This window comes from Eupeodes corollae, chromosome 2, assembly GCF_945859685.1.
Source record: "Eupeodes corollae chromosome 2, idEupCoro1.1, whole genome shotgun sequence".
NCBI lineage: Eukaryota > Metazoa > Arthropoda > Insecta > Diptera > Syrphidae > Eupeodes > Eupeodes corollae.
In genome coordinates this window covers 157,609,524-157,632,402 of record NC_079148.1, presented here as the reverse complement: position 1 = coordinate 157,632,402, position 22,879 = coordinate 157,609,524, and the positions used below count along the sequence as shown (strand labels likewise).

The 22,879-nt window shown below is 34.4% G+C and overlaps 1 protein-coding gene across 1 annotated transcript in view; it reads left to right on the top strand.

Annotated features, from left to right (window-relative positions):
* Positions 1-1,252: 1,252 nt before the first annotated feature.
* The window catches only part of LOC129948400 (protein bric-a-brac 1), a 206,839-nt gene continuing 185,212 nt past the window's right edge, over positions 1,253-22,879 (top strand). Inside the window, exon 1 of the mRNA XM_056059394.1 lies at positions 1,253-3,854. Coding sequence (XP_055915369.1) covers positions 2,154-3,854 — 1,701 coding nt within the window. The 5' untranslated portion in view covers positions 1,253-2,153. The remainder of the gene's footprint in view (positions 3,855-22,879) is intronic.

The window sequence follows — 22,879 nt, the reverse complement described above, 5'->3', positions numbered from 1 at the left end:
TGCATAATATTGGTAAGGGGGCCGGACTATCAAACTATCAACAGCACAACACAGAGATAAAGGCGAATGCCGTACTCTCGGAACCCCAGAGCCCCATCATATGCACCGTAACAACGGTAGGAGAGTATGAAGCGCGCAAAAAAGCCCAAAAGCCCCCCACCCCATTCCAATGCATGCGAGAGATGGACAAAAACACCATGTGCAAATTCTGGGTGTACATTCTCACTAACGTGAAATATAACCGAAGTTTATGCAAAAGAAACACACAAAAAAGAACTACACAGTCCGAAAAGAGGAACGGACAAAAATTTGAAAACAAGCGGCGATAGCAGCCGCAGCACCCATCATCACAATAATATGCAACTACTACGTGTATAGCGGAGTCTCGAAGAGAACGCCCGCCACTGCCACCACTGATATATTTTCGGTGAGAAGAGAAAACAAGCTCCATGCTCCATTCTCCCCATTCGCGTCAAATCGTCGTCCGTCAGTGAGAACGTAAATGAAGTCAAAACGAAGTCAAAAGAGTCACTGTTTGAAATTTCTCTTTTCAATTCGAAAAATGTTCCAAGTTCCGTTACGGTAGAACGGTCCTCATGATTCTCTAGAACTGAAGCTAACTGTAAAGAGAGACATTTGTGTTTGGAAATAGGAATTTGGAATTGAGATTGGAAGACTTCAAGTTCCATTTCAGCTTTCAGAGTTCAGCCTTCAGAGATGATGTGAAAGTGTATATGAGATGAAGAACGAAGTGAGAATTAAAAAAGTAAACAAAAATGTTTGGTGAGCTGTGAGCTCTTTTTCTTATAAGAGCATTCATGGCGCATCTTGACCGGACACCAGCCAAGCACTAGCATCAGTCATTCACCACCACCCACTCACATAGGCACCGCTCTGTTGAAAAACTTGGCGCTTTTTTTCTTGGAGGGAAAACTGTTTTTTGAAATGCAAAATGTCGTCGCTGGTGTTTTGGTTTGGAGAGATTGGTATTGACGTTAACGTTGGAATTGGTTCTCTTTTGAAAATTTTGCAGTTTTCTCTAAAAACCAAGAGCTCTTTCCGCCCTTCATTTTATTATTTTTCATTCGTTTTCCTTTTCGCTGATGATGGGCAGCAGTCAGCCTAAGCAGTAAAAGCAGCAGAAAAAGAGCCATATCAAGCACCTCATAGCCCACAATTTTCACAGAGATACAATGGAAATGGGGGAGCATTTCTAGCCGAGTACTGACTGTTTCGCTTTCGTTTATGTGTTGAGCTCGAGCGAACCGAGCGCAATGTTATTATTGTGTTGTTGTTGTTGTTGTTGCTGTGTAGTTGGGGCACATTATTATAGAGGGTATAGCTTATAGCATGCGTGTACTTTTTGTTTTTGGCTTGGTATGAAGGTATTGTGTGTCTCTACTTTATATTGATGGTGAATTAAATTCGAGTGTTTTGCCATATCAAAATGTGCGAAATCATTTCAGTCAAATTCAGACACTCGTCGTGCTGGGAAGAGTTTTTCCCACTTTTTTCAAAGATCTTATATTAGTTTCCTTAAAATACAATACAAAAGAAAAAAGAAACAACAAAAACAAAAAACAAAAAACACGGATGAGCGAATTTGTGGAATTCTGCGAGTGTATCTCTAATAATTTACCAATACCTTCCCAATCTACCTACCGACCTAACTTACCACACGTCAATTGATTTGATTTGATAACTCGTGTCACGTCTCTGCGTCTCTAAGTTCGTTATTTAGCTTTTTAATTGGTCATTAATTATTTAGAAGCGAGTGCCGTGCTGCACCTCGCAACGCCAAGCCACGCTTAGCCACGCCGGCCAAAAAGCAGAAGTAGTAGCAGCTGAGTCAAGCCTCTGCCGGCAGCAAATAGAATTAAAAAAATTTAATTGAGAGATCACAAAGCACACTAACGCACGCGATCACAATGATTGTTGTTTGTTTATTTTTGTTTTGCCGCGAAAAAAGAAACCGTTGATTAATTGCGATTCGATGAGATTTGTGTCTGAGTCTGTCGGTTGGTGGTCTAGTGGCAGCAGCAGACAAGGCCTTGAGAACCATGAGAAATGACAAAATACAAGAAACTAGTGCGATGTGATAAAGTGAACAGATATATTTTAAGCGCCATCTATTGTTTACGATCTAATTAGGTATGTCAACTGAAACACCGCCCCCACGGGCGGCGTCACGGACTTCGTCGCCCTACCATCAGCAGCTGCAACAACAGCAACAGCAGCAACAACAGCATCACATGCATCCCTCGTCATCATCATCGTTATCGTCGTCGGGAGAGAAACGTTGTTTGACTCCTTTCGCGGGTCACCATTCGCCTCCACCGCGACCGTCTTCGGTGATGCCTCTGCCCTCGTCTTCGTCACCACATCACTGTGTGGGTTCGCCACCTACTATAGCCACTCCGACAAGCAACACAAATTACAAGCCATCTTCTTCATCATCAGTATTATCGCCGCCAATGATGCCGGCTCCCCCATCAACTCCAGAGTCTACCACTAATGTAAGCAATAACAATAATAACCCCCCTCCTCCGTCTTCATCGCCCCAAAGTGCGACGGCTACACCAACCCCAACCCCACCAAATCAGCAGTTCTGTCTTCGTTGGAATAATTATCAAACGAACTTGACGAGCGTCTTCGATCAACTGTTGCAGAACGAGTCGTTTGTGGATGTAACGTTGGCCTGCGATGGGCAGTCGATCAAGGCGCACAAGATGATTCTGTCGGCATGCAGCCCCTACTTCCAGGCGTTGTTCATTGACAACCCCTGTCAGCACCCCATCATAATTATGCGCGACGTTAAGTGGCCCGAGTTGAAGGCGATTGTGGATTTTATGTACAAGGGCGAGATTAACGTGAGTCAAGATCAGATCGGTCCGTTGCTGAGGATCGCTGAAATGTTGAAAGTAAGAGGCTTGGCTGACGTCAACGGGGAAAATAGTGGTAGTAGTGCTAGTGAGGCACAGACGACCCCGAGTGCTCCGCCGCGGAGAAGTGAAGAGGCGACGACAAGTGGCAGTAGTCAGAATGTTAATCCTCGTGATTCATCATGCTCGGCACCGCCTCCATTCATTGAGCCCGAGTTGGCGTCGAAAAAACCTCGCCTGTCGCGTGACTGGGTTGAGCTTGATGTGACGTTGCAGCAGCAACAACTTTTACAGCAGCATCATCAGCAACAACAGCAGCAGCAACAACAACAACAGCTACTGCAGCAGCAGAATCAACGGAACGTGCGTAAGCGACGTTGGCCATCGGGAGAACCATATGGGGCGCCTAGCCCCGTTGGTGGGCTTCAATTGGCGCATGAAAATCGCTGCGACATGTCATCGCCGCTGTCATCGTCAAATGCGACAATTACGGCTACTGGAACAAGCAGCGCGCCACCACCGACATCTGTCACACCGAATCCGTCGCAACAACAAGCTGTCGCACCGCCTCCCCCGACTCCTCCGTCATCGTCGTCTTTGACAGCTTCTTCGTCTTTACATCAGCACCAGCAACAACAACAACAGCAGCAGCAATCGCTCAATCAACAGCAACAGCAACAACCACAGCAGCAACAACAACAACAACAACAGCAGCAACACCAACATCAACAACAACAACAACAACAACAACATCAACATCAGCACCAACAACAACAAATTGCACACCCGTCCAACGCACTCACGCCGGCTTCGGCAGCAGCCGCGTTCTCTGCACTTGGTGGCGGTGGTCCGCAAATGGATCCAATCGGATTGTCTGCGGCAGCCGCGGCCGCTGCCGCCATGGGCATGAGTCACGTTGACGATTTGGAAATAAAGCCCGGAATAGCTGAAATGATACGTGAAGAGGAGCGGGTAAGTTCAGTTTGTTTTTTCTTGTAGCGATGCGACGATACGAATACGATGATCGTTCGATTCGATTCTATCCATTTTGTGTATAGCTTCTTTTTCCCTCTCCTTCCTCGATTGTCTTTTGACGTTTTCTTTATTAAAAAAAAAGAACATATTAGTTTAGCGCGGCATCACAATTCACAATTTACAAGCAAGCGGCAAACCGCCACAAAATGTGTGGTGTGTGTGATGTTGCTTCTTCTTCAAACGATTGTTTGATTTATTGGACAAGGTTGTTAAAGAAAAAAAAAATGGAAGAAATATAATAAAAATAATTGATATTATTTGAACAAATGCTACGAATTTGTTTTACCGCCAAAATGTTTAAAGAAGATTGAAAAATCTTCTAACGAAGTAATTTTTTCTTTTTAATATTTTTGTATCACTGCTGATGCAAATGTGCAATTGAAGAAACGGAAACAAGAAGCATTTATATGTTAATTGGTTTTTAAAACTTTTAGAAAATTAATCTTTAAAAAAAATTCAAAGAATACAAACAAACATATAGAAAATATAATATTGAAACTCTTCCCTTCATGCAGTACCAAACATCACATCGTAATCAGCTCAAAACACAACAAAAAAGAGCTGCCACAACTTAGGGTTGCCAACTATGAATCAAAATAAAATTTACAACTATTTTTTTAACATATCTCTTTTTTTTTTAAATGATCTAGAAAATGTAGATTATAGATCCCGAGTAATATTTTCCTAAATTGCCTAAATTAAAAAAGCAAATCTTCAGGTTCGCTAGAAAAGTTGTCGAAGTGTTTCTTCTGTTTTCTTCTGATATTTGTGTTGATAGAAATTGAATTTTCCATACACTTCTTCCAGGGACCATTGGTTTTATATCTGACAAAAAAAGTAATATCCACGGCTTCATCTGATTTCTGGCACTGCAAGGCTTTTATAAAATTGTTTTAATAATGATACTGATAAGTTCTAACTAAGATTTTTTAGATAAGACATGAGTATAATTTTGTTTATATTAATATTTTTGTTTTATATTATTTTATTCATAAAATAACCTGGCGGAATAATGTCCAAAATAAAAAAAAGTAATGGTTTCTAAATTTAAGATATAAACAGCTGCCATTACAAAGAACAAAGCCCTAATAGGAAATACCCAATTTCTTTTTCATTATGTTTCAAACCACCAATTTTGAATATAAAAAAGGCTTAATTTAGCATCAACTCAGAAGAAAGAACTTCAAAATCAAACTATAAAATATTAATTGCTAAGCTATTAAAGTCCTTCCAGGAAAAACGCCCAAATCACTTCTCCCAAACTATTTTAACTAATTAATTTAGAACATGAACAAAATTGTAAGCTTTTATTAAAATGCTTACAAACTTTACAATTATTTTAAAATTCTAAATCAATTAACATAATCACTCGACTATATTGTAAGATGACTAAATTCACAACTTCAAGTCCATTTATGTTAACCAAAAATGGTAGAAAAGTTGCGAACAATACAATCCTTTTTTTGGAGAAAACAAGTGAATGCAAAAAAACGTCGCAACATTTAGTATCACAAGATTGAATGCAACGTAACTAGTTTAATTTTTTTTAAATATTTATAAATGTATAAGTTAATACAAATTTGTAATCCTATTCCTATCTTAAAAAATACGGATTCTATTTTATTAAAAACTGTGGAACTGTGTATCTAAACGAGTCTCAAGTTCGTAAAAAAATATAATAGAATTAATGCTTTCGTTGTTCTACCGATATTTTTATAAACAGTGTTCTAATTACCCAGTTGCATTCCCCCCTCAAATAATATACTCGTGCTTAATACTCGTACTTCTAAGAATACACATCAATTTAACCTTGAGCTCAATTTCGGACGTACTGTCAAGAACAGAGATTATTTTTTTAACCGCACATCGAGAATGTGGAATGCATTATCCAGCTCTGTTTTTCCCTATCATTTTGATATTCAAAACCTTAAGAGCAATGTGCTTCGGTATCTTCTCTTTAATCCTTCCCTATTTTCCTAAAACACGCACTGTGTTTAAACTTCAAACATGTTAAGGGTATTCGTCAATAAAAAGCTATTGAAGACATTTTTGTGATTTAAATTGTAAAATTTTAGGAAATTGTAGGATTGTGATTTGAAAGCAACAAAAATTATCTTATAAACTTAAAAACTTGTTAGAATGGCCTTAACATTTTGGTAAATTGGTTCAAATATTACGTTAACAACACTTATATTTTTTTTTTTCATTTATCAAAAAATTTAACAAAGAAAAAATTGGAACGTTCGGTGATCCTGTTAAGGAAACTGAAACTGTTCGCAAATATAAATCGATCCACTTCAGCCAAATTATCGAAAGCGTCAAAAAATCTTTTATCGTTAAAAAAAAAATCAAAAGTGTTCTGTCCTTATGTCTAAGGACATTATTGGGAATTATTAACTACACTTAACCTTAAACTTGACAATAAGTTTGTTTGACTTCTCATGTATTTCAAATAAATTTCAATTATAATTTTAAGGTATTGAAAAGCAGCTCCATCTTCTCTGTCCATTAAATTTAGGAAGTTTTTCATGAGTCCTAGATTTATATGCAATGGCGGAAGTAACACCTTTTGTAGATCAATTAGAGGGTCATTTCTGCCCAGGTTGAAGCGACTAATTATTAGGCCACAACTTTTTAATAAAATGCTGTTTTCTATCACGACTGTCCCATTCACAGATGAAGCAACAAAATTCTGTGTAGCCTAATTTCAGTTTAAGCAGATTTGCCATTGGTGTTCCTCATATTTAACTTTCTTTCATTTCAAAATATCGCTGGAACTCCTTTTGTCGTTATATATATTTTATAACCAAACCCCTTCCTAAAAGGTTCTTTTGTTGCAACTTCAAGCTTAGAAGTTCTGCTTTGTTCTTGGGCAATTCTAAGTCCCTAACAAGATCATTCAATTCAGCTGTGATGATGTGCTAGGTACTTGGTATTCTGACATTGGAGAAATTGTTTCTTCTTCGTCAATGTGAGGGCTTTTTAGAATCGGTTGAAGATCGCTCTCTTGCCTTTTACAAACACATGAGTGGTGAGGCAGAAATAACAATCCGTTGCATGACTAGTGGATTCTCGCCACTGCATTGGTTCTGCTAGACGAAATGATTAATGATCATTCAATTTCTTAAACCTGTCGCACATGGATTGCAACAGAAATGCGGAACCCAGCTTTTATTTTGATGTTTTATATTTTGTTTAAAATATGGAGTAGGAATAGGCTTCTTTTATTGTCGGCGATATGGAACACCTTTGCTTACAAAAGACCACTTCACAGCAAATGTAACAAAATTTGTCGGGATTACTTACAAATTTTCGTGACATTTTTTAATAAAATACTTTTTTTCAAATTTAACACTTAAAAACACATAATAGAACACTAAACCACAATATATTTACCATTAGTTGCCAGCTTCCTAAGTATATTATCAATATTAACAAATGAAATGAGGATAGAATCACTGCTAGTTTTTTAGTCAATTATTTTTTCGAACAAAATGCAAAGAACGGCATAAATCAAAATACACAAGTTTTCCAAAATGGCAAAAGCAAACTCCGGCAAGGAAGTATTCGCAATAAATTCAATAAGTGAAGCACCATTTTATACGGACTTTTAGTAGTTCATTGGTAGATCATGGGAAATACCAACGCTCGTTTCCAATAAACCCTATGCTTCGTACACTTTTCCGGTATAAACTTCAAAAAGGTCTAAAATTCGAAAGTCAACTGCAAAATGTGTAGCCTTATTCTAGTGGCTGGCAGTGCAGGTAGTTCCAAAACCAATTAAGGACGATAAAATTCAATTTTTATTGAAATCTAAATTTTCTAATCTTTATTTTTAAAAAATTATTGTTAATTTTGGTACTAGAAAAAAAATAATATTATAGGGTGTTGTTTTGAGTGTTTGGCAACAAAATAACCAACGTAAATACAATGCAAGCTGCAAAATTCAATAAATCCGAAAAATGCAAGTATCGCAAAAACTTAATCTTAAAACTGACTTTTACTCATAAATTTGTATTTAGCATTGGAAGACAAGTCAAAATTAGTTCAAATTATTCCGAATACTATTTCGCTGTAGACCAGTGTAACCAGTGATTTTTTTGTCATTGAAAATATCGCTAACCATAAAATTGTCCAAAGGGTTTGACATAAACACAAGATTTTGACTATAAAACCGAATTATTTAATAATTTGATCTTAATTAATTTAAAAGTAAGAATTCTTAAAAACAAAACTTGAGAAACCCTAATGTTTCTGTAAGTTCTTATATTTGTTTTACCTACTTTCTCAAGAAAACCAAGAAGAGCTTCGATCAAAAATTAAACAATGGGCTTTCTTATTTTATTATCTATCTATCCGATGATAGACACACATTTGAAATATACATCTACTTAACATATTGTTGTTAATAAAATAAATATTTTCATTTCCCACAAAAAGCCATCCCAAACTACCTATAAGAAAAATAAATTGATCTCATCAGTTAGACAAATATTTAGTACCTCTTCTCCGTGTTGTATGTGCATTGTGCATCTTTAAACGAAGGTATACTTATTTATTCTCTAAAAAGAAAATGCATTTAAAAAAATATTATTTGTCAATATTTGAAAAATTTAAAGTAAACTCTAAGTTTTCTATACATAAGCAAAGTATCACAAACAAAAAATCTATTATAAAAAAAAACTATCTATACAAAAGGGTTTTTTTTTCTTTGAATGACGTTATAAAATATTTCGTTTTCTTCGCGGTTTGATCATTAATACATCTTTTCATTTATTGAGTTGAATAACCGATTTTCTTCAAACAATTTTAATAGAAATAGCTATAAAAGCTTTGTATCTATGTCTACATAACTACAGATAGATAGGTACTTAACTTATATGTGATGTATCCCACTTAACATAATCCCGTCAGATTTTTTGGATGCAGATGGAAAAATAAATATCATATAAATGTAGAAACTACATTCATGATGCTTGCAATACCCATAACAGATACTTCAACATGACCTCCCTCTGTCCATTTCCATTTCTCCATTCATTCACTCCTATTCATCAACTTCTCAAATAAGAAGGAGCAATATGCATACAACAACAACAACAACAACAACTGAAAAAAAAAATTATTATTATTTTTCATTTTATTTATTTCCTCGATGAAAAATACCACATGTGTATGTCTCTCAATTCAACTAAAATGAAAAATGAATGAAAAAAGAAAAACAACAACTAGAAAAACCAAAAACGACGAATACCGCTTTTAATTTACCCGCTATCTTGCACGTTGTGTTTACACCAACTTAAAAGATATTTTCCTTTTCCCTACCACTGCACGTCAGCCGCCGAATCCCGCCCGCACCGCACCGCGCCACCAATGAATCTCAATAAAATATGATAAAGTAAGAAAAGAATTTAGAGAGAAATAAATAAAAATAAAAATTAACAAAAATAAGAAAACTAAACATAACACAGAAAAATGTGTGTGAGAAAAGTAAGTTGCGTATAAAAGTTAAAAATCAAATAATAAATAATAAAAACAACATTCACGTATAGCAGATGTAGAAGGTGTAGAAGGTACCTTCTCGTACATACATATACCGAGCCTCAGAGCTCTCAGGCAGCATCCAGGAACAAAATCCCTTCCTTCTGCTCGTTGTTGTTGTCGTTATGGTTACGGAGTTCAAAGAATACCCAGCATCAATGCGCCACATCCCTTCTTGCCCCAAAATCATAAATTTAAAATGTATTTATTTATTTAGTTTTCTTTCGGTGAAAAAAAAATCAAAAACAAAACAAAACTTCTACTCCTTCCTTGTGCACAGGCACACTCATCCTTCGTTCGTCTACTCTTCATACCCAATTCAACCCAACCAAACCATCCTTTCTTGAAGAACTAATCCCTTGCCTTTACGACAGAAGTTGTTCCCTTTTCCACACTCGCACTCCGCTCCTGGATTCATTTATTTATTTTCAACTTCTTTCATAAAACATAGCATCTTAAGAAGAAGAATAAATTCTTAGCTGGAAATGTTAAAAAAAAAAAACAATCTGACCCAAAAGTCACCCACCACTTCGAAGTATTTAATTACACTTTTCAATTTTAATTATTTTTTAGAAAAAAAGATTGCTTTTGTAACCAGGGGGAATTTTTCAAAAACTCAAGAATGAAAGAAACGATTTTGATGATTTGTTTTAAGGTCAGTCATTTCAATAGATTTAAAGTAGAAGCCTAAAAATGAATAAATTGTTAGCGTATTTTATGGAACATTGGTAAACAATTAATCTTACAGGTAAGGAATAGAAAACATTCCTTAAAATATTATAATTTATTAATTTAACAATAAATGTACAAATTAATGAAAAATTAGCAGCAGGAGCGCCCTGAGCTTTCAGCTGTAAAATATTATTTAAACCCTTTCATCATTGCCAATAAAAAAACAGAGACTTTAACTAATTACAAAATCCTATAATATTTTAAATACTTTTAAATTATCCACTCGATGGATTTTTGCGTTTTGACATAACAAGTGCATTTTTGATTCTTTGCTGAAAAATTGACATAATTGTAGAAAATGAAATTGTCTTAAAAATACTACTTCTAAAATTTTCCACTCATTCCTTACATTTAAAAGTTAAATACAAACAAAATTCAACAACCCTTTATAACCAAAATAGTATTACGAATATTTTTAATACAAATTCTACATTTCAAAATTTCGAAAATTTGATGTCTTTATAGTTATTTCTGTAAATAATCCTCCTAGCTCCACAGCTCCTTTTAATACAAAGTAATCAAATTTACTATTTTAAGCTCCTAAAACGGTGTAACTATTTTCAACACAGCAAAAGAAAAATTTAATGCGGTTTTGGATATTTTTCTATCCTATAAGGAATACAAAAATCGTAAGTTAAGCCCAGGCACATTTTTATTTTTTGTTGACTTGTTTTAATATTCAAGATATTTTTCTCATACTTGAGAGGACTATGATTGCTAATCGTAAGCTAGATACTACTGTTAAAAGGGTTGTCTGTTGTTCTGATTGGACACACTCACGTTCAGTTTCTTAGAGTGAGATCTTTCTAAGGTTTGAGATTTGGAGTTAACTCATAAATTTGAATAAGTAAAGTTGGAATTGAATGACGTAGAATTTAGACACTAGGCAGATGTAGAAATACTTTTCTATCGCACTTAATATTTAATTTCTTAGCGATTGTTAAATCTTAGAATATTAACAGCAAGCGAATTGTTCCAAACTTTTATTCAAGCTAAGAACTGAAAAAAACCCAAGTGGCTTTTTGTTCATATTAAGGTATTGAGCAATTTTCCAGTTTGTTTTTCCAAAAATGTCATTTAGATCTATTCTTAAGCACCTAACCCACAATTTTTTGTGCAAATGTCGTGAGAAACGTCATTATCAGCCTTTGGTAGATCGTAGATGACGTTTCAAATCATCAGATGTATTTGTTGGAGACATCTGACAGTAGTGGTCATTTTTTCAATATCAATTTTGACAAATCTAAGGTATCCATGACAATAAAGTTGTGAGACTATTGAGCAAAATTACTGTGGTTTTATTTTATTAATATTTTCAGTCTCTTCAAAGCTATTATCAAAGGTGAGGGAAAATCACAAATTTTTAAGACAAAAGAAAAAAAGGGCACTGAACTTTCAAACAAAAAACTGTATTTCATTTCTCCACTAAGCGATAAGAGCTTCAAATTTGTGTTCCTTTTTTTCGTTCTGAACTTGTTTCAACGTTTTTCAAGGAATTCTCTATGAGCTTTTTATAAAATAACTAAACTGTTCTAATTTAATGCTGAACACAAGCATCAGAATCATCAGCTTCGTTCTTCAAAAAATAAATTGAACGCTTGTTTGATTATTAATAGTTTTTTCATTTTATTTTAAGTTTTAAATCTTATTCCTTGTTTTTGTAGAAGAAAACAACAAGTAATTTAACAAATGTCAAATAGTGGCAGCTAGGTGTTTAGGTATGTTTCAAAAGTTTGAGCGTAATGTAGTCTTATCACATGCAACTTCTCACTTACATTTATTTTGTTATCGAATGCGTTCAATCTTTTGCCATTTCATAAAATCATGGATCCAATAGTTTGCCTTTTTATTAGTGAAGCAGGCGCTCAAAGAATATATACAGTGGGCTAAGAGAAAGAGAAGATGTATGCTTGCTTTATCGACTTAAAAGCTGCATTTGATACCGACAATCGACAAGCTCTCATTTACAAAATGGCCCACTTGGTATATCTAGAGAATTTCTAAATATCAACGAAAATGTTTGGATGTAAAACTTATAAAATAGTTTGGGATGGGGCCTAGGTTTCAAACGAGTTCAGGAGTTCCACAAGGATGTATCCTCAGCCCAATCTTGTGTGCCCATTACATTGATAGTATTTCAGATAATTTACCAGGTGGAGTTTGTATAAAAATACTGATATTAGTATAAAAATACTTCTTTACGCTTATGACTTGGTTTATGCTAGCGAATAACCGATCTTCTCTCCACTTACAAATCAATAGGGTCCAAAAGCACTGCAATATCTAGGACCTTAAAATAAACTCAGAGAAAACAAAGATAATGCCATTTGAGGCAAGGATTTGTAGAAGGTTAAGAGAAGAAAGGTGGTTCCTTAACAACCAACCCATTGGAATAGAACAGGAATTCAAATATCTGGGAGTTTTGATGTTTGCTAACGAGAGCTTCAATAAACATGTTCAGCGTAAGAGTAAAGATGCTAAAGTAGCTCTAATGTAGCCAACTTTCTTTTCAAACAAAAACATAGGCTAAGGATTTAGTACCGAGTTTTCCAAGCAACCAATAACACCTGCTTGTCTTACGGAATTCAAGTTTTTGGTCACACCTATTTTGAACAATTTGAGTTCATACAACGCCTCTTTTTCAAAAGATTATTTCGGTTAACTAATTCGACTCCAACCTATGCAATTCATGTTGAGTCGGCAATTGCGCCGATTTATGTTAAAAATTTGAAATTCCATGCAGATTTTCTAACAAGAGTGATGAGTTAACCAAGTTCGAATCTTCACACATGTATCATGAAGGTTCTTTTGCGAACTGAAGCATCGCCAATTAAGGAATAGACTAAATTTTCCTTGGTTGCATAATCTTTCTCTTGAATTGACTGAGTTTAACATAGATAACTGGAAAGATATCTTTTCGCATGTTATCGCAAAAGTTGATGAAATTATATATCTTCAACATTTAAATATACCATCATCAATCATCATCCGTTGGGTGAACAAATCTCTTCATGTTTTGTGACCATGTCTTAAATTATCGAAGAAGCTTTACAAATTTTAAATTTTTTTTTCTTAATTCTGTTTTTTCAAAAATATTAATTTACAAATTTCTAAAACAATTCATAATATGAATTTATAAAAACTTAATTTAAAGTAAAACTAATAGTTATCAAAAGATCATTTATTTTTTTCTGATTGAGCGAATGTTAAACAACAAATTATATTTTTTTGTATGACAAGAAATCTAATGGAAACCTATCAACTATTTATTTTATTATTTTCTGGCAGACCGCCATCTTGCCATGTTCATATATTATTTTAATTCAAAATTGTAAAAAAATGAAATAAAGGAATAATAAAAATGCACAATGGGTTTAAATTTAAATCAATTTTCATTGCTTCTCAAATTGCAAAACTTAAGGAAATCAGTGAACATAATGGTGACCTTCGATTTTGTGTATCATGTCTTTTGAACACCACTGTTTATTTGTTTTGGCCTATCTTAAAGTCATTACTCAGCTATCTAGAATAACGAGCAGCCAGCGTCTGAAAGAAGTGTGTGCCTGTGCATTGCATATGGTGCATCACACACATATAGCAGCTTATAATATTTTGTAATTTATAATAAGTAATACGGTCTTTGTTGCATTATCCCAATAAGAAAACTAAGGTGCGAAGACATTCCTTTTATTATTATTATTTTTTTGTATGTTTTTCTGGGATGTATCACATTCATGTCAGGCCATTATAATAACAAAACAACAACAACAACAAAACATGGACGAAGCCATAATACTCTGAAGTTTGGATGGATAGGTATAAGGTACCTTTTTTCATACCTAACCTACCTTTCTATTATGTCTCTGTTTTTTCTTTAAAAATATTGTATGTTTGACACAAGATCCTATTATGGTGCCAGAGCGCAAAGAAGCGCAACCTAAAAAAGGCATATTTTAATTTTAAGAACACAATATCTGGATTCAAAAAAATATATAAAATATAATAATAATGATGATAATAATAATAATAACATAACGCTGAAGATACAAGCAGAAAAATAAAGGAAACAAGAACAAGAACGAGGAACTTTCCACAAGGAACAAAGGGATAAAAAGGTAAGTAGGAATGTATGTGAGGTTGGTTTGGTTGGTACACGGTTTTTACAATCTTACCATATGTCTTGAAGATAAAACACTCTTCTTCTTCTTCTTCTTCTTTTGCGTTGTGTTGTGTTGCGTTGCGTTGTTGTGTCGTTCAGTCTTTTTTGGAATATAAATAATCTACTTTTTGTTTATACTCTTGTCAAAGATAAATTTAAAGATATATTATGTATATTCAGAACTTGAGTAAAATAAATTGAGAAACTTTTATTTTGTTCACATATACATACGTTTACCTATATACACTTATATAGTTTGTTTTTATATTGATTGTTTGAATCATACACGACTGTCTGATGGCTTTGTCTGGCTTGGCTTTAGCTTTAGCTTGGCCTGTGGAGAAATGTGTTTAATTAAAGATTTTCTGCATTCAAAATTTAACATCTTGTCTTTCATAAAAGTTCATTAAATATTCTTTTTATGAGGATAGATTTTCAAGGATATATATAATTTTTACGTTCTAGGATAATCCCATTTTAATTTCTATTTTTTGTACATGTTTTTACTCATACGAAGGTTAGATTTGTCAATTTTGAAAACATTTTTAAGTTTTGTTTAAAAGACTCTTACGGCCAAATTTTTGATGAAGTTTTAAAAGTAATTTGAAAATCGATTTGGAAGTATTTCAGTATTTTTTCACATCTGAACATTTTCATAGAACTTAAAACTTAAGATTTTGGTTTTGAGATTTTGGATTTTTGTCTATCAATTTTTGTTTGAGCTGCAATTTGCTTTAGAATTTAGATCAACAAATTAAAACCCTTTTTCAACTGAATCTTTTTGACACTTTTTCTTGTAACCTGGAATCACCAATATGTTTCTAAAGTCCTATAATCTTAGGAGATAGTAGTAAAGACCATTGTACTTCAAGGTGACAATTATGCTGTGTACTTTTGGAGTGGATTTCTTTTATTATAATTCTTAAGGTCTTCGCTGTTGTTTTCCACAGATATATTTTGAAACAGTGGAGCCTTTTGCTCCATTAAGGGTTCAGCTTCAAATTTGTTCTTCCCAAAAATGTCTCAACGAATTTCTTCGATAATTTGACACAATCCTAAAAATGTCCGATATTCTCTCTTTAATGGGTGCTGCAGAGTTGGCACTCGATAGGCAGGTCTGGTCTGTGAGGTTCAGAAAAAGTATCTCACCTCTGGCTCGTAGAATTGTAAAAATCATATCCGTTGAGTTCTTGTCATCGAAGTAGTTTGATTCTCCCAGATTAAACTCCAACTTACTTTACTATATAGTCTCTATACTTCGCCTTCGTCTCCTGAAGTTTTAACTTGATGTTTTTTCATACAAAGGTTACTTGTTATGGACACACCGAGGTATTTCCATTTTTCATAACTAGAGTATCTTTCGTGTCCTTTTCTGAAGATCATTATATTAGATTTGCTAAGCTTGACTGATAAATTCCATGTATCGCAATATTTTCCAAGTTTGACTATCATTTCTTGGAGTTGGTCTGGGGATTCCGATAAAAGTATGATATCATCAGAATGCAATAAGCCCGAAATATTTTCTTCGGCAATTCTTGTTTTAGGGCCATTGAAGAGCTGAAATCTTCAGAAAGGCATTCTCCAGAAAATGAAAGGTATGTGAAGAAATTGGCTTGAAAGATACATTCTTTAAATATTTATTAAAATACACGTGCTCTTATCTATAAACCTGACAAATTAAACTTAATGTCCAAACCGATAATTTGTCTTCTTTAAGGGATACATACGGGAACTTTTTACATCGTTTTCTGGTCATAATGTCCATGAAGTTATGGAACATTTAATATTGGATGTTAGTTATCGACATAATGTCCTAGGCATTGAATTTTAAACTACAGTTTTCTGGAGAACTAAAAACATTGCTAAACCGATATCCTAGACTAACCGATTTTAGAGTATAATTTATGTAAGCTCTTATATAAAGCAAATTAAAGTTCTAAAGCTGCAGAACTATATGAAGAAAGAAATTAAATCGAGTTCTAATTTTTCCAAAAATTAATTCTTTGAGATTAAAACTTTGTGAGGAAATTGTCAGTTAAAATGCAGTGTTTTAACTTTTAAATGGTTTGAAAATTTGTATCAAGAAATGTACAAATATCCTATCTGTACAACCTTTGTCACTCACTTATTAACAAAAAAAGGTACTGACAGCTTAAAGCGAGTGTGAGCTACCACTGTCCTGCGCCATGTGCATTGCTTGGCCTACAATGCAGTCGTTCCCTTTTCGAAGCGTATGTCTAATCCATTGCCACTTTTGTCTTCATATTAATGATTCTATAGGTTCCTGACCTGTCTTTCTATGAAGGACCTCAGTATGTTAGGTGTTACGAAGACTTCTATTTACGTATGTTTGCAGCTTTCTTTTTATGGCTGAAGTAACCTTCCAAGAGCTGCACCCATAAAGAAGCACAGATTCGACATTTGTGCGAAACAGTCGTAGCTTTGTTCTTAAGCTGATAAGAGTTATTTCTCCAAATTTTTGACAGCATACCGAACGCCGCTTTTGCTTTGCCGATGCGCAGATGATGTCTTGTTCAGTTCCACCTTCGATGGAGACGATATTTCCAAGGTATTAAAAGCGCTCCACTTTTTAGACCGGTTGCAAGAAAATATTTATTTGAGAAAATGGCCGATCATTTTTGTTTTGAAGGAATTAATTTTCAGCCCCACAACTTGTGCTTCTCTCTCCACCCTTGTTGTCATTTCATGGAGATCCATGATCCTATGAGAAAGTAAGCAAACATCGTCCGCGTAATCCAAGTGCTTTGAATAGGATGTCAAAATTCTCCTCCGCTACCTGACAGAGCTGAGTGCAGTTCATCACATATCATCAACAAAAACAATATTGGCTACAGAATACAGCCCTCTCTGACACCGCCGCGGATTTCAAAATCACCTGTCAGCCTACCATAGTGCAGAACGTTACACTTGGATCCATCATATGTTGCTTTCATAATAGCAATTAGTTTTTCTGGGATGCCTCTCCTCCGTAAAGCTAACCAGATATACTCCCTCTTAACGCTATCAAAGGCCTTCTCGAAGTCGATGAACAGAAGGTGTAGTGATGATCGATATTCAACGCACTGTTCAATAATGACCCGCTGGGTGTTGATATGATTTAACTTTTTAAGAAGACTTGAATACAATTTCCGGAGTTTTTTCAATCTATTATTTGTAGTTTCGTTTAAAAAGCGTCTTATTTTCATAAAGACATGCATTATTCTTATCATTTGCCAAGCTCATTGAATGAGATAAGATAATTTGTTTTTGTGTGATATTAGCCAACATATTTTTAAAATATTTGCTAATGTTGTCCTAACCTAATGCAAAGCTATAGTAATTATTAATGTTTGTATTATTAAAATAAGCCTAGGTTGGAAGCAGGATCTCAACATTATTATAAATAAATAACTCAAAGAAAAATGCAGGGCCAAAAAACAGACAAAAATTAATGCTGGAAAACTTTTTGGTTCTTCGAGCCGGATTTTTCTGGTGTCTCTTGTCTTTTCAAAGAAAAAACCGAAAATAAAAGCAACCACTGAACATATAAAATTAACAGAAAACAATCTGACAAGATCAAACATTTGGTGAATAGAAGACAAGCTCCCTGTTAATAAAAAACACAATTGGTCAAATTTATTGAAAACCAACTCGCGAATCTTAAGGCTCAGGAATAAATTATTGTTTTCTAAAATAAGACCTTTAACCGATTAATTGGGGCTTACACCCCATATGGAACACAAACAAATTTAACTGACTAATTATTATTGATCAGGAAAAAAATGAATACAAACAAATTTCATTGAGAAATAAATCGTTATAAAAATACCTCCTTCCAATAACTTTCTTCTCACCTCGACAAAATAAAAAAAAAGAGTGGAACAAAAATACCAAATGAACACATGACTCTAATATTTTCTCTTGAAGAAATTAATTGATTTTTATAATCCTTTTATTTTTCCTTTTCAAAAAGTTCAACTGAATTAAACTCATTTCACCTTGTGTCTGTCTTGTGTACATACACACCATGTACCCTTTCTTCACTCCTTAAAAAGTATTAAACAACAACAAAAAACCCGAGAAAAAGATACAAAAAAAATGTCTTCCTTTATTCCCTTTTCGAACACTTTTACAAGAATAAGAAAATAAGTCTGAAAAAATAATTTATATTATTTATCTGTCGGTATAATTCTATCCGTCTTACTTAGCCATATCCATATTCAGCCCGCCCGCCCGACCGAAGCGACCGACCGCTATCGCCACCAAACCAAAGCAAACCCAACCAAACCAAACCAAGAGCGCTGATCCCGCTTTCCCTATAACTCCCGAGCCCAAACTCAAGTTCATTCCTATAACCATACCCATACCCGACCCGACCCGATTCCCCAACCGCCTTCAATCATGCACACAAGTATTATGTTATTATTTGTATGGCAGAGAGCACATTTTATTATTTTATATCCTTTGTGTGTGCATGGGTGTAATAAAGTTGAAAACATTTTTCATCATTAAAAATAAAGTCGAAATTATATTAAAAATATTATCAGTATTCCCCTTTGCCCACACTCCGCTCGATTCCCCTTTCGCTGCCACCAACTTCAACCCAACAAAAATAAATATACCCCTCCCATAGTCAGTCCATCAGCCGCCCAAAAAATACAATAAAATAAAATATAAGAAAACAAAAAAACAACAACAAGGCATTTATTATTTATGATAAGACTGTTGAGGGGGGGGGGGCAAAGCCGAGTGAGGGGGCGTTGAAAGGCATTCAGAGGCAGGGGCAGCAGCGCATTTGAGTACAAAGACGTTAGTTACTTTTAATGGCTATGAAGAGAAATAATGGTTTATGTTGAATTTTATGGTTCTCTTGTAATATTTTTATTTTTCGTTCGGTTTATTATATTTTATATTATTAATATTCTTATTACATTTGAGTTGAGTTGAGTTGTGTGTGGGTTTTTCTTAGCGCTTTTCTTTTCCATATCTACACTCACTTGATGGATACGCTAGACATTTTTCAAAAGTAATTTAAATCCCAAGTTATGGGTTCGGAAAAAGATGCTTTATGATGGAACAAAAAAAGTATATTATTATATTTTATATCTAACACAATTATCTTACTTTTTATACCTAACTTTTGAAGATAGTTTTTGGTGTATTAAGAAATGGTTTTGTTGCGAGGAAGGGATATGAGGTGTTGTTTGTTGTTGTATTGATTTTTAAATACACAAATACACGAACGCATTTAAGCGCATTAGCGTTTATGACTTAATGATTTTTATGGAGAAAAACAAAATTAAAATAAAATAACGGAGGTGTTACGAAGATTATTTAAATGAAGCCTTAGGTGTGAATCTTTGTTGTTTTTCCAGAAGGTACCTACTTACAAGTCAAGGTGTATACAGGGTTTGTATAAAAATAAAGCCTTTTTGTTTCTCATGAAATTAATTTGGATTTAGTCATAAATTTTGTTGCTGTTTTTTATATGTTGTTTATAAACAAAAGATATACCTATAGTTGTAGTAGTAGTAAGTAGTAAAATGTTTTTATTTCCAACTTAATATCTAGAAGTTAACACTTTCAAATAAGATTTTAAGTTTATTTTGACAAACGTCGTCTGTCGAGTAGTTGAATTTACGTACATATTAAAACAATTATAAGTTTTTTCAATTAATTCATCAAAATTTTATGATAATTTTAAGACATTGCTTTACTGGTTATATTCTCCCACTAGGTCTTTTCGGTATGGTAAGCCTACAGTGATAAAATTCGCAAGTCCTTTAAAACTGGTGCTGTGTTCTCCATTGAGCACCTGGATTATTTCCGCTTTTGTCAACGAAACTTTCCGAAAGAAGGCCACACTAAATTCCTTTAAAAACGGACATCTGCCCAAGAAGAGCTTCCTCCCTTAAACTGCACACAGTACATAATAATGATTCGTTCTGGCCAAATCCGTTTCCATTAAGCTTGATTAGATCACATGTTGCCTTAAAAATCCAAGTGATCTTGTTCAGTTCCAAACCATCGTTTAGGTAAATCTGTCCTCTTAAATGATCCAGATGTTTGTAGAAGCGCGTACTGCTCTAAGATGCCCTTCGAAGGTTTTCTTGTTGACCCTCTGATTTCAAAAGCCGCAATAGATCTCTCATTCTAACACAGTCCAAATCAATATCCAAGATTGTTCAATTCCTTTTCCCTCAAAAGTATGTTTGTTAGTAGTCTTGTTGCACCTTATTCGAATATTATTTTCGATATGTATCTGAGGTGAAGATCAAGGGTATAGTAATGTCCGTCCTCCACCCCAGTTTCCATTGCCAAAGAGTAGCTGGGAATGAATGTAGGCAATTTTAAAATTCGTTTAAAAAAATAGCGTTGAAGTTTATCCACTTCTTCGAACGTTCCAAAGCCTGAGCATCGTAGATTTGAATAGCTCTACAAACCGCCTGAATTAGTTTCCATTTAGTTTTAAGTTGATATTTTTTTTGCTAGAAAGTATTGCCACTTCGAGTTTTTGCTGTTCTTGGCTGCAGTATTTCTCTTTTCTACGTGTTTTGAAAACGACATCTCAAGACAAACTCCTATTGTGTGTAGTTTGTAGATAAGCAATTTTCTTGATCTTGAGCATGTGAAGTTCCTTTTAAGTTCAAAACAAATTTGGCCTTGGAAACATTCATTCATTAAACTGATCTTTAATAAAGGGTGATTTTTTTGAGGTTAGGATTTTCATGCATTAGTATTTGACAGATCACACGGAATTTCATACATGGTGTCAAAGAGAAAGATGCTCAGTATGCTTTGACATTTCATCATGAATAGACTTACTAACGAGCAACGCTTGCAAATCATTGAATTTTATTACCAAAATCAGTGTTCGGTTCGAAATGTTCAAATATTCAAATTTTGTTCAGCGATGAGGCTCATTTCTGGTTGAATGGCTACGTAAATAACCAAAATTGCCGCATTTGGAGTGAAGAGCAACCAGAAACCGATCAAGAACTGCCCATGCATCCCGAAAAATACACTGTTTGGTGTGGTTTGTAGGCTGGTGGAATCATTGGACCGTATTTTTCAAAGATGCTGTTGGACGCAACGTTACGGTGAATGGCGATCGCTATCGTTCAATGCTAACAAACTTTTTGTTGCCAAAAATGGAAGAACTGAACTTGGTTGACATGTGGTTTCAACAAGATGGCGCTACATGCCACACAGCTCGCGATTCTATGGCAATTTTGAGGGAAAACTTCGGAGAACAATTCATCTCAAGGAATGGACCGGTAAGTTGGCCACCAAGATCATGCGATTTGACGCCTTTAGACTATTTTTTGTGGGGCTACGTCAAGTCTAAAGTCTACACAAATAAGCCAGCAAATATTCCAGCTTTGGAAGACAACATTTCCGAAGAAATTCGGGCTATTCCGGCCGAAATGCTCGAAAAAGTTACCCAAAATTGGACTTTCCGAATGGACCACCTAAGTCGCATCCGCGGTCAACATTTAAATGAAATTATCTTCAAAAAGTAAATGTCATGGACCAATCTAACGTTTCAAATAAAGAATCGATGAGATTTTGCAATAAGTAATTATTGAATAACCGAATTCAAAAACCATAAAACCTTTATCAAAATAGGTATTTGATATTTATATATTTTATAATATAGCCAAAACTTAAGTATCGGTTTGTCTTTTAAAAAAGAGTGAGAAGATAGTTTATTGGCTTCAAAGGTGGTGTACGAATATTTCAGTCCTTAACGAAGTCTCATTGTCTGTCATTCTAGAGTAGGAACTTATCCAATCCCTCATGAACCGCAACCCTGACTCGTATATGCTTACACGGGCCTCTGTCTCTGCCCAGCATATTAGTTTGTTGTCTGTCCCTAATATGGGAAATCTGCAAATCCGGCTCGAAGGACCAAATGTTATGTCTAAATTTTTTGTTATAAAAAATTAGCAAACAAAGAAATAAAACATCAACCGCTTTGTAGAAATCTACTTTTGAATTATATTTTTAGTCACAAGGCTATGCATAATCGATCTTCCAACAATTCCATTAATTATTTGACATGTAGCTCATTTGTGGACTGTATTTGATATTTTTTTAAAAAATTTGTTTCTTTTAAGTGTTGAACTGTCCTTTCTCCGTAAATGTGATTTTATTTGTAATTGTACTTTCGTACAGGTCTGTACAAAAATTTCAAACCAGATCGTATTCAAATTTCACTCAGTAAAAATTAATCATTTTGAAGTCTTTTAAGAAGAACTTGAACCGAAACCTTTATTAGAGATACCTGCCAAAAAAAATTATTATTCTTTCATCTTCGAATCCAAAGTTTTTTTAATCGATCCGGTTTGTCGAAAGTTGGCATTTTCCGACGTTTTAAGGCACCTTATTTTGAGATCCATCATTTTTACAGCGATATTTGAGTGGCTATTCTTTCGGGAAACCTTATTTACAACCCATATCTCAGGCAAAAGAAAAGATATTAATCTTAAATCAATATGCTTTACATATAATACATTTTTTTTTTATA